This window comes from Crocodylus porosus, unplaced genomic scaffold, assembly GCF_001723895.1.
Source record: "Crocodylus porosus isolate Cpor-Errol unplaced genomic scaffold, CroPor_comp1, whole genome shotgun sequence".
NCBI lineage: Eukaryota > Metazoa > Chordata > Crocodylia > Crocodylidae > Crocodylus > Crocodylus porosus.
In genome coordinates, this window is record NW_017728912.1 from 21,127,430 (window position 1) to 21,140,983 (window position 13,554).

The window sequence follows — 13,554 nt, forward strand, 5'->3', positions numbered from 1 at the left end:
CATCTCGGGTTGTGTGGTGGCCAGATCCAGACCGCAGGGCCAGGCTCTGGTGCAGAGTCACTCCACAGCTGGGTCCAGCATGCAGGGCCAGGCCAATGTACCAGATCACACTCACGGACCGAACACATGGATCCAGCCCTGCATCACTCATCAAGCCCACAGGATTGAGCCAAGCACCACTGTGCTTAACTATAATAAACTTACCCCCCATTTCACTGAGTAGTAAAACTACTGTGTTTTAGCTTCCATTTACCATAGGGTAAGGACAAGCACATGAAAAAAGTCACTACAAAACAGGTGACAGGAGGTAAATCCCCACTCCCTTTTTCATTCATTTCCCATACCTTAAAGTTATGGAGAGATAACAGGAAAAGGTCACCATTATTTAAGAGCTAAAAGCCCTCCGCTTTTATCAAGTTAAGAATGGAGAAAATTTAAGCATTAAGAGAACTGTGCCAAAATTAGAATTTATTCAATTTATTGAGCTACAGACTCATTTTTTAAGTCTCCTTTGCTTAAACAAAAAGGGATTTCAAGCAAACTTTATTCAACAACTGATTATTATCTTCTATTGAGTTACACGGTCAAAAGGAAAGATCCTATTGTCAAAAGTATAAGAAAACTTAGAAAATACTATCATTTACCTAATTTTGTTTTCAGAAAAAGGCAGGTTATTTCATAAATTCAGAAGTATACTGTTTTTTGAACAGAGAAGTTGCAGGCGAGTCATTAGCTTTCTAAGCATTTCGCTGGAATCTCTCATTGGAACTCTTTTGTATTCTATGTAGGCAATTTATTATTCAGTAATTTAACAGGTTACCAAATGAAAACCATAGTTTTAGATGCTGCTTAGAATGCTCCAATAACATCTTTTACAGTGCTCATCTTGAAGCAGATTTACTACTAAAGAAATTCATTACATTTCCCTCCAAAGGCAATGAGAGTGGTACAAACAAAAATAATTAAACGTGACTTGGCTGATTTAGCTACAGCACAGAAGTCTGCTACTTCAAAGACATAATGATTTAAGAAAATAGAAAAACCACAGAACTTTGCATTCTGTAAAGGACCAACCTTACTTATACTGTTCACTAAGACTATGCAGCTCAAAACTGAAGAAATACTGCTTTCACAGTGTAAGAGTTATCTTACTTACTGTTACTCTTGCTTGAGGCAAGAGTTCTGTCAGAAACAAAACTCTGAGATTAATGTGTCTATCTGCATAACATAAAGGTCCCAAATATGGTGCATAATATTTCTAGTGAAATATGACAAAACCGTTAAAAAGAGAACAAGGTTAGTGTTACTTAACTATATGTTATCAGGATGCCCTGTAAGGAAAAAAGTATTACTTTTGTGCATTATCAAATAATCTGAAATGCAAGGAAAAATAACTTCTCTGGTGCATATTTTTATAGTTACTGGCCCTCTGAAAAAGAGATCAGATTCAAATACTCTAAATTGCATTTTATTTATACAACTTTTTAACTAGAAGTTTTAAAACTGAGGTTGTCATTATTTAATTTCTTTTTTCAGTGTTCACACTTGTCATTCAAAGCTTTTCAAAGGCATTCTTCAAAGAGTTTGTATTTTCAATTATGTTAAAGGTTAAACCAACTATTAACATTGATATTCCCTCCACTGTCAGCTTTTACTGAAGGTTTGGAAATAAAATACTAGCATAACTGAGAAGATGAATACAGAACAAATTATTAACTCTTAAACACGGTGGTGCTAATTATCCACTTGGTCTCCTAAAGAACAATATCAAATACAACAAAACAATGTGAACCATAGTAACTGCTGATCTGCACTGTAGCATGTGCTTCTAAGGAAGCAGTGATTTCCCATTTCTTAACCAACATACCCTTTGGATGGACAAAGCAGCACTGGTAGGAAGGAATTAGCAAGTCAGTCATATGACAGCACCATTTAATAATAGATGTTAGGTATAGTCAAAGAAATGCTACTGTTTTAAGGTATTTGCCTGGACACTTGTTTATGAGACTGAGGTTTGTGCCAAGCATAAATAATAATGTTCTCAATGTATAACATGAGGTTGTCAAGCACAATGCTACATAGTTTCAGCGTGAAACACTAACTAAATTTTTTTATTTTATTTTAAACATTCCCCATTCGAGACCTGACTTTACAGTCCTCAAGTAAGTGAATGAATAAAAAAACCAAACAAACAAAAAAACCAACTCAGCGTAAATTTTGCTTGAAACATTATAAATAGCTTTCTTTTCAGTTATATACTATTGGTTAATGTGTGTGTGTGTGTAAATACACAGAAGTACATGTATATATAGGTATACGTGCTATATAGCTATATATACGTAATACATACAAACTGAAATTATCTCACCATTAAAGCTTTAGACTTTGAAATGATTTTCTTATTTGTTATAATTTTAAAAATAAAATATCTCCAAGGTTGTAGAGCTGATGATGTTAGCAGCTATTATTTCCATTTCACAATGTCATCAAGTAGCACAACAGCTTTCTTTTTAACTTTTATAAAATTACTAATAAAAAAGTATAAAAAATATGGTTGAGAGTAGTATAGAATACATAGGAGTTGGTAGTATTTCAGGGTCATAATACATTCATACCCAGTATAGTGTAAAAATGGCAAGGCTCACTTCCAGCTTCAGTCATTTTATCAGAGGTTTAACCTTCGTTTGCAAAAACAATGCAATACACCACTTCCCACCATCGTGTTATTCTTTATATTTTTCTATATAGACATTGTGCATTGAAATTTTTAGTATTCTTCTGCCCTTAAACTCCAGAACTCTGAAGAGATTTTGTTTGGGTGCTTTTGTGGATGAGTGATAATTAATAATGAAGAGCGTGATGTATTCTTTGGCACCGCTTAATCTCATTAATAAACCAAAGTCCTGCTTCTTTTCTTTCTCAGGGAAAAATCCTAACAGTGGTGCACACTAGCACTGAAGAGTGGAACAAGCCTGTACAATGTGATGACTAGAAAATATATCAAGGGGTGACATTTTTGTCTACAAGGTGTCTTTCCAATCAATTGCACAAAAATTTGGTCCGCTTGAGTAACAATACAGTCCTCAAAGAACTTTGGTTACAGCATTAATGTTTTGGTAAAAAGAAGAGCAGTTGATTTCTTTCCTTTCTTCAAGTGGATTTTTCATTGTCTTCTCCCATCTTCTGAACCCGAGAATATTTTTTGCATGAAGATTTGAAACAGCTGGGAGGCCAAGATATTGGCCAGGAGAAGCAGCATGGAACTGAACCTTGTACATTCTTCTCAAAGAAATAAAATATTGGATACCACCATGCTCGAGAGAGAAAATTTGTTTGGGAAGATACCTTCAAGTTCTATATTGGGATGGGGATGAGGGAAAAGAAGAGAGAAAGAGGAAGACAAAATAACAAGTCTTAGCAATATACACAAACATATCAATTTAATTTTATAAGGAGGAGTGTGTCAAATACAGTAGAATAAGAGAATAAAATTCTGAAAATAATAGGTGTCCTCAGCCTGGGAAGAAACACAATACAATGTACCTTTTCCCCTTTATAATGTATCATGTAGTATTCAACAGAGGGGATAATCTTTTGGTTTTGGATCAGAACTCCAACAAGAAATGAAAGTTAAAATCACCCCACCTAGCAAGTTTTTAGAGGGATTTTAATCTGTTCATTCCATGGATGACAGTCATAACACAGTACTGTATTCAATAATCTAAGGGGTCCTATCATATCTTATATTGCATCTCAAACTGCGAAATACTATATTTAGAGCTAGAGAGAAAAATTTTGACACTTGTGTAAGTCTACTTACACTTCAGTGAAGTTTTTTAAAAAAAGCTAAGTAATTTAGAAGTTCACAAACAATATTACTAGTTTCTGTTTAAACATGGCATGGGCTACCTAAAACATCAATAAAGTATTTTTTTTAAACACTAAGCTTTGAGAGTCCAGAGAAGGGCCACCACCCATATGATCACAGATTTGCACAGCAAGCCATATGAGGAAAGGCTAAGGGACCTGGGACTCTTCAGCCTGAAAAAGAGAAGGCTGAGAGAGAGACTTGGTAGCAGCTTACTGCTACATCAGGGGAGTACATCAAGGGGTCAGCGAACAACTGTTCACTAGTAATGGCCATAAACTCCTGGAAGACTGTTTCAGGCTCAACATTAGGAAAAACTTCTTCACAGACAGGGTGTCCAGACAGTGGAATAGGCTCCCTCATGATGCAATCACCTACCCTGGAAATCTTCAAGGGGAGACTGGATGGTTACCTTTCTGGGGTCACCCGAATTCAGTTGTCTTTCCTGCCTGGTGAGGTCCCTTCTAGCCTTGCAATCTATCAAATATTCCTATTTGCTTTCAGGAAAGCAAGTAAGTAACTGTACAGATGTGCTTAAGTCTCTCTGAAGTCCAAATTTCTTATACTTTCAAAAGAAAAAGTCTATTTTTGTCTTGGTTCTAATCAACTAAATTTGGTGATCTTTTGGTGATCAATATGATCTTTTTTATGGAATTGAGAGAAAAGGGCCATTATTACATTTACAATAGCTTACGTATTTCCTGTGCACTTACCTTTTCATTAGCCATCGAGTGGTACCACCAGAAGAGCCGGGTGGTGATATAATAAGCAATGATGACATCCACAGTGTAGTGTTCATGTGCAACAAGAATACAGATTATTCCAGCAGCACTCATCAACCAGCAGATTAAATGATACCACCAGAAATGACGAGGTGAATCTGCCAACCAAAAAAAAAAAAGGCAAAGGTTGCTATACTTTTCTATATGATAATACAGGTAAGATTCAGCTATTTAAATTTGAACCCATCTGGTGTGTACGTATTTTATTCATATTTGTGAAAATATTTGCATTTCAGTAAGAATAGACACTTAAGAACTAAATTAGCTTACTTGACATAAAGCAAACATTTTCCTCCCCATGGTCTCATGCCCTAAGAAGTTCCAGCTGAGGGAGAGATGAACATTTATAAATAATCTAAGTTTGTGTGTTTAAAATGATTTTGAGTGTATAGAAATAAAGAAAGAAGCCAACTACTAACTCCATGCTTGTCAGTGTCATTTTCCCAAAAGATGAATGTTATTTAGAGTCCTTGTTTTTTTTGTGCCAAGACCAATTTACAGTTAGAGTAGATGCTGCCGCACTTGTACTCATTAAAAATAAGCTATTCTAATAAATATTCTACTTTACATCCAAAGTAGCTCCCGGTCCCAGAAGGAGGAAGTTCAGGAGAATCTATGTGCCTATACAGAGTGTGGTGTGACATATAACTGCAGACAGAATTCAGTTATGTGTTGGGAGGCAGGGAAGGGGGAGGTTGAGGAAAGAGACTAACCTCCCCCCCCCCCCAAAACAAACAAACAAACCCAAGAACAATAAAACCATACTTCTGAAGTCTTCCAAAATATTAAGGCTAAATCCACCCCTGTTGACCTAGAGGATTAGGATTTAGATACAACTCAAGTCATGTCACCTAACTGATGACACTAGTTTTACAAAGAAATGGTACACTGGCAGGAAGCATGCACCTTTCAACATTCCGAGTGAAAGGAGCAAGAGATCAGGAGGAAACTTTCATACTTTTTTCCTGGATACCAGTAAAATGCCCAGACGACAGCTAGGAGAGGAGGAAGAAGAACAGAGGAAAACAAAGTAATCCTAGAAAAACTGATGGTCTTTCATACTGGAAACACATCTGATAAAAGAGCAAAAACACATTGCAAGCAACTTCTAATCAGAACAATAATATTGCATATGCCCTTGCTTGGAAAACTACATTTTTTTACTTACATAGGAAGCAGCAATGAGAAAATGAGGCACAGTACTGATGTACAGACACTGATTGCACAGCAGCAGCATTCCTATGGAATACATGGCCAATTCTTCAGAGGCAACTTGAGGGTTTGTTATATTACAATCTGCTTGTTATGGTTCTTTCTACCCTTTGTCCTGTTTAAAGCCATCTGAACTACACTATTCCTCCCCCATTCTCACCCCCAAAATTTTGAAATAAAGAGTTAACTATATCTTGCTTGCGGCACATATTAAAGGGTAAAATTTTAAACTGCCCACTGTTAGGCATATTCATGCATACAATATTATTACGAGAAAGCAGTAAATCCTGTTGCCACCTACTCCTGGAACATTAGGCTATATGCCATCTGTTCTACCAATTCTGATGTATTAATTACATGTGAATCACTGCCGGAAAGTTTTCAGTACTGCGAAATTTAGGCTTAGCAGTCACCATACCACATACCAGTCTCTAGTTGTTGGGGGAGGAAAAAAGAGGGGGAGGGGAAAGAAGGGCAAACTTCTGTCAATATACAAGTTCTGCAAGCAAGATTTCACATAACCAAGCTTCATTGTTTGACCGATTATGGGGTTCTGCAGGGATCTATTCCGGGCCCCAACTTTGTTCAAGGTTTTCATCAGTGATCTGGAAACGGAGGTGCACAATGAAGTCTCTAAGTTTGCAAATGATACCAAATTATTCTGTAGAGTCAAGTCCCAAGCTGATGGAGAGGAACTGCAGACAGATCTCACCAAGCTAAGTGAGCAGTCAAAAAAAATGGCAGATGAACTTCAAATCAACAAGTACAAAGGTAATGCACCTGGCAAAAATTAGTAGGAAACTGGTTTAAAACTAACAAGACAAAGTCTTTTTTATGCAATGCATAGTAAACTTGTGGAATTTATTGCCACAGGAGGGATAGATGCAGGTAGCATAGCTAGGTTCAAAAAGAGACTGGACAAATTCATGGATGATAGATCTATTAGTAACTGTTAAATGGATTGGCTGGAGATGTTTAGAAATGCCAGAGGAAATGAATAATGGTGCATGCCAAGAAAGATAATGGATAGGGAACAGATGACGCTAGATCTATTCCAGTCAAATGTTTTCCCTCTAGTATCCATTTCTGCCACCGTCAGAGACTGGATACTAGGCTAGATGAACTATTGGTTTCACTCAGTGGGGCACTTCTTATGTTCTTATATTCTGACAAGTGTTGCTTAACCTTTTGGTGCCACTGGGGCTTGTGTGGTCAAACACAGGGCCCCATGCTGCCTCCCACTGGCCTGTGTGCCTGGATTGGGCCCCAGGTAACCTCTAGCCCATATGGCTCCCCATGGGATTGGAAATTTGGCAGCAGGGGAGAAGCTGCCAAAATTTCCCTACTCCCAATCTTCTGGACCCATGAGAGCCTCTGTGGGCTGAATGGCATGGCTCCACTGGTTGGATCTGGCCCATGGGCTGAGCACTTTCGCTCTAGAGAAACTCAGCTTTAAACTCAGTATTGGTATAAACAATCACAGTTCCCACAATGTCCAAAAGGAAGTGATATTTTTCTTTTCTTCTTCAAAAGGGTCAGTAATTAGAAGGTGCAGAATTAAATTAAACAAATACCTATGTGCTCAGTGATTTTTCTTTTGATTCAAAGCACATTGTTATCCCACTCCCACATTTCCAGTTCCCGAAATAGAGTCTGTGCTCAAACTCTAAAGCACCAAACCCTGCATTAGGAAAAAGTATATCCATACATGCAATGTGCATATTATTGTACTTCATAGGAGAACCATCCTAGAGACAGCCCTAGGATGAATTTTTCTAAATTGTTTGATGAAGTTCTGCTCTTTTGGGGGGGACATTAAAAATTGTGCATCAATGTATTAACGCGATGTGTGCTTAGGAATTTTTCTCGCAATAACCTACAAAACACATTCATTACTGAATACCATAACTTACATTCCTTGATAAACAGGTAGGTGAGTGTTAGCACTACAGTGTGACCACTAAAAAGAAAGTCTCCACATAAGATGTGCGATCCTGTAATGGACAGACCACCACCAGAAATCAGTCGCAGGATCCTCTGCACCTTAGCTTGAGAATCTCCATTCAACTAGAAAGACAGGACAAAAAAAATACAGGATGAAGAATGAATGTGTCTAGACAAGAAGTTTATTGAAGTCAACTTGTGCTTCAAAATGGAAAGAATTTTGTATACTAAACTTTTGTATTTTCTTTGTGTATTTTCAAAGCAACTCTCCAAGACTAGCATGTTTCCTTAGAGAACTCTGTCAACAGCCCAGGCTCCACAGAACAGGATGAAATTGGAAGAAGATCAGCAAAATGTATTCTAACACAAAATATGCTCTACTTCATAAAAAACCCCAGCAGCAAGGCTTTCTATTTGTGCTGTATGTTCTTGAACATAATGATGTCCGGTATATTTATAAAACAGATGTTAAAACTGGGGCGTGATCTTGCACATTACATACTTTTGTGACATACCACAAATCCCTCAGTGTTGCTTCTGATAATGCAATAAATACATTTATTTTTGATCTCTTTAATATACAAGTCACCTGCTGTTTTTGGCTAGAGCTGAGCAACAATGTCAAAAATGTGCTTAATTAGAGGATTACTTACGGAGTCAAAACTAGGTTTCCTGACAGTTTGGGAGGCTTTTCAAAACCTGTGGGTGGGTTTGTATTTTCTCAATGTTGTGCAAACCCTCAGTGTCATAACAATTGACTAAAATTAACTGTCTGGCACACAGAGGGGATATGAACTTATGAGAATCCAAACCAAAATAAATTATAAAAAACCCACAAAGTTTTTCTATGGCTCTAGAATATATTAAATTCATATACTTTAACACATGCTCCATGGATAAATTCAGCCCTAAATTTGTCCCTTATTTCACACAGGTGAAATAAACAAACAAAAGAACAGGATAAAACTTGACTCTCCTCTATGTTTAGAGAGGTACCTTGAAATATTAAATTCATGCTGCAGCATCCCACTGCAAGCACAGGAACATCCTAAAACATTTCTTAACCACGTAGAGAGCTGCTTAAAATGGCTATGGAATCTTAGGTTGGTAACCCAAACTGATCTTAACACAAGCTTATGCCAGTTCTCCAATGACATGCCATTTCCTTACCTTACCATTTATTTTTATACCGACGTTGACAAATACGTTCACATTTCCACAACTACTTGCTCAATTTTTTAATTAACTTGCTTTGGCCAGGACTCTCAGAATAAGTTTAGAAGCCCCAGACGGTCCCGGACAACAAGCATGATAATCATGCTTGCAGCCTTCTACCATTCTCTCACACGTGCCTGCCCGCCCAGCAAACAGCTGGTTTGTGTGTCAGCTGATAAAATTACAATAAAACGTATTACAGTAAAAGCTCTGTTATCTGATACATTACCTTACAAGCTGGCATGTTAGTTAATAGAACATGGCGGCCTGTAAAGTGAAACTGGAAGTGCCCACCGTGGCAATTCCGGTTTCTCTGAGCCATCATGGCCCGGGGGAAAGCAGCCTGCGCTGCTGAGCCCCCATGGCCCAGGGGCACAGCAGGCTGTGCGGGGCCCGCCTCCCTGTCCCACGGGGTCTACAGAGACCGCAGGAGGGTCTGCGATACTGCAGGAGGGGCAGTGATGCCTGTTCGGGCCACTCAGTTAACTGGCATATTTTGTTATCCGACATCTCCCATTCCCAGAGGATGCCAGATAACAGAGCTTTTACTGTCTACAGTATAACTGGATAATAACAATTTCTCTGAAGATATGAGGTTAAAATGTACGATTATTCTAGAGTGGAATAAGCCTAATGCACATTTACTCATATAAACCAGAAAAAAAAAAATTTAAATCCTCTGTAGTGCTACTGCTTCTTCTTGTGTCTCAACACCACAATTATCCATTTTGTTACACACTTTTGTGCTAGTTTATTGTACTCTGTGAGGGCTTTCATTGTACACATGTCTTCAAGCAGCAGGTACTGCAGAAGATGTTGCAGAATTTGAGGCTCTGTGTTGCAGTCACAAGTGGTTGAACCAATGTTATAGCCCCATCTGTTCGTTAGTTCCTTGGGAGAGTCCAACTCCAGTATGTAGGTAATTAAGACATCACCACCTTTGCCTTTGTTAGCCCCTGGTGGGAAGGACTCAGCTGCTGGAATGTCTAGTTTTCTGCTGTCAGGAATTTTCTTCAGTGTCTTGTTCCACATCTGTCCTATCTCTTTGGATGTGTCATTGAGAGGTTGGGGGTTTGTGAGGAAGCTCCTGCATGACTTCAGATTTTTGTATGCTGCTGGATGATCATATAGTGGGTGTCTCGCATCTTCAATTTGTCTCGATCACAGGCACTGACTCTGTGGGAGCTCTGGGGCTCAAGCACCCACCAAAAAAACCCAAAACAAACAAAAAAAACCAAACGATCAGGTGCTCAACACCCATGGAGTCACTTGCAGATGTTAAAAACAAACAAAAACCAAAAACTATGCTGGACTGGAAGCAGAAATGTGTTTCTTTAACCTGGCTCTGCAGCATCTGTAAAGATAAGGTGCTTCAGCAGGGCTTTTTGGCACTTAACTAAGGCTGATTCAATCAGCTATTAAATAAAAAGCCCCACGAAAGCACCCAGTCTTTACAGACTCTGAAGAGCCAGGCTGAAGTAACGTGCTGCCCCTTCTGAGCATGCGCAGGGCTCAACACCGCTTTACTCTTTTTCTACATCTGCAAGCACCCACCAGCAAAAAACAAAGTTAGTGCCTATGGTCTCGATCATTTTATCCTGCTGGCCACTGCTTGTGCTTTGGAGTTTTAGCAGAATTCATTGGTATTACTTGACAGAGGTTGTGATGTGAGTGCTTCTGCTATAGCCCCCTCTGTAATGCTTACTAGTACCACCCACTACAGAAAGATGCTCCCTGCTCATCAGATCTTGCCAGACAATGTCTCAAAATACAAAAGAGACAGACCTAATAATTACAATAATATACATCTGTGCTTTTCCTTGAAGAGTATTATACAGCATGTGATGAAAATATTAACTTTAAAAGACTTTGGTTTAACACTTTAACCAATGCTAAAGTTTCTTACCTTTGGAGCACATTGAAAATGCATCCCAGGCACAGGTAGGGTGGTAACGTACATGGTAATACAACGGTACAGGTACAATGTTCCTATTATAAAAAAGAACCTGCGTCCCACTATTGACCTGAAAATAGGGAGAAAAACCATGACTTTAGGATGTAATTAGTCTCTTGTGAGAAGAGGGGGATACAGTCCAAAATATGATCAAGCCCTGGTAAAGCCTCATTAAATCACACTCTATGAAAATTTATTTTTATGTGTGATCTAAACCATGTGTGAAAACAGTTTTAGTGCATATAAAAAGTTACCATTCCACTTCTGCTGTCACTAAGTCAATGGTTCCCAAACTTCTGATACTTGGGGCAAACATTATTTTTGGATTAAAGTTTTCAGCACCCAGAAATGTTTGTTATTGAGAGAGGTAAAGAAACTACTGCAACTAATGAACTGTAACTATGTTCAAACCTTGTTTATTGCTTTAGTATATAAATATCTACCATTTAAATTTTGCTTTATAATTATTTTATGATGATATTTTCATTTTCAGTCCCAAAGCTAATTAACTTTGTTTTAAACTATTTCAGAAACTGTAGGAAGGAAGCTGATTATTCTCTCAAATATAATTAGTTTGAACATCCATTATAGTGCCAATGAATGAACTGTGCATTTTCTTCTTCAGAAGCTGGTAACCATATCTTGCTGATTTTTTTAAGAAATCTCCTCCCCCCATAATCTTCATTACAAAGTGCTGTTTTAATGGGCGGGGGAGAGTTGCAAAAACTAAATCTTTCAGAGACAAAGATGTCTCATGTTTAGAACAGAATTTCTGGTCAAAAGGGAAATTCACCCTGGACTACGGCAATAATTTGTGATAAAGGCATTCAGAGATGTGGGAGACTGAGGTTTTATTGTTGCCCTAAGAGTACAGACTGGAGTATTTAGACAGGTATATCAGACTAAAACAAAAAATTTGAAACCTTGAATTCTTCTCTTGCCAGCCCTATTCTTAGGCACAGCTGCAGAATCTAGCTCTAAGTTTTCTTTAAATATTTTGGGCCTAATTCTATAGGTTGTACTCAAACTGAGAAATCACTGGGACTTTCATGCAGAAAGGGGGCAGGTAAAATATGAGACAGAAAAAGTGGGATAAGCCAAAGCAAGTCTGATAACAGGCAGCAGCAGATGAAAATGTACATACTTACTTGTACCGAAGAAACAGCCACTGGATTATCCATAATCCAACTAGTATCATTCCATTTATTTCTGATACAGAAAAAGCCCAATTCACGCGATCAATATAATCAAAAAACTTATCAGGCAAGGGAGGGCTGAGCTCCTTGGGAGGTACCCTCTCATGAACTACGGTGATCATGACAGTCGTTAGAATTAAATTGAAGAGAGCATACACAAAGGCAATGCCTGTTTTCCACCATTCCAAGGGAAATTTGTTCCTAGATTCAGCAGGCATAGAAATCTGAATATAGTCTGGATACTTCTTTGTGCTTTTCCGCAAGCCATTGGATAAACCCTTTGGTTTGCTATTGCCGTTTTTGCTCTCTTCGCTGACAGATAGTGTAGGTCGAGCATAGCCATTTGAGGTCTCATTGTTCTGACCTTCCATGTGTTCTTCAAGCTTCGCTGTCTCAATGGTATCCATTCTCCTGAGACTTTTAGCCAAACCAAGGAATTTCCAATTTTCTGATGCTTTTTAAAAATATCTTACTCCTTGAAGTCCAGTTTAAGTTAACTTTTGCCTTCTAACAAAATCTGCAGAAATTGTCCATTTTGTGTTTTCTCTGGTCCGTTAGCAGATCTTTGAAGCCAATCTCACTCCTTCCCAGAGATCTGTTACTATATCATCTGCAAAATAATAAAACCATATTGAGGATCTATTACAGCTGGCAACATGACAACGCATAAATGAAATATTAAAGTAATGTTAGAGATTCTATGTTCTATGGATCAATCCAGTTTACCTCATATATTTGTCAAAGGACACAAAAGAAACCAAGTGACTGTTAGCTTTAGTTTAACAAACAAATAATTTTAATTTGGTTTAATTTGATTGTAGTGATTAGAGATAAAAATGGTGGTTACTATTGAGCCTGTCCTTAAAGAAAGGGCTGATAATTATACCACTTCGTGAGCAGCTGACAGCTTATATTTAAGTTTAAATATATCTATTATGTCTGTGGAAATCCACACTTGTAATTCTGCTGTTCACAGCTAGTTAAAAAAAAAAAGAGAGAGAACCAAAGTTCTGGGGACAGAGTTCTGTAGTGGCTTAAATCTCAATGCAACCCTATACCAAAAAGAATATTGTCAGTGTCAGACAGGGTGCTGGTCAGAACAGAATTTAGTCATCTCCATAAATTTAAACAGACAGCCTGCTTAGCCCTAGAGATGGGCCAGAAACTCTGAGCAAGAAGTTCCTTAGGAACAAGCCCTGAGAGATACAGAACAGCATCATTCCAGCGAAGCATGCAAGAACCCTTACAACACTTAAACATATCAATAGTCTAATCAACTTTTTTTTGCCATCTCTGCCCCCTTCACCTTCTAGGGGTTTTTTTGTTTTATGGGACAGTGATTCGATTCAGTGATTTGAATCACTGTTCCAAATCAATTCAGCT

The 13,554-nt window shown here is 38.1% G+C and overlaps 1 protein-coding gene across 2 annotated transcripts in view; it reads right to left on the bottom strand.

The window, feature by feature from the left end:
- Nucleotides 1-446: 446 nt before the first annotated feature.
- Nucleotides 447-13,554, bottom strand: part of SGMS2 (sphingomyelin synthase 2) — a 58,940-nt gene continuing 45,832 nt past the window's right edge. For both annotated transcript variants that reach the window (XM_019534134.1, XM_019534133.1), the window contains exons 3-7: nucleotides 12,124-12,781; nucleotides 10,928-11,045; nucleotides 7,776-7,929; nucleotides 4,582-4,748; nucleotides 447-3,354 (exon numbers count right to left, since the gene is read on the bottom strand). In XM_019534134.1, the coding sequence (XP_019389679.1) occupies nucleotides 3,151-3,354; nucleotides 4,582-4,748; nucleotides 7,776-7,929; nucleotides 10,928-11,045; nucleotides 12,124-12,578 (1,098 nt within the window). In that variant the 5' untranslated portion in view covers nucleotides 12,579-12,781 and the 3' untranslated portion in view covers nucleotides 447-3,150. The remainder of the gene's footprint in view (nucleotides 3,355-4,581; nucleotides 4,749-7,775; nucleotides 7,930-10,927; nucleotides 11,046-12,123; nucleotides 12,782-13,554) is intronic.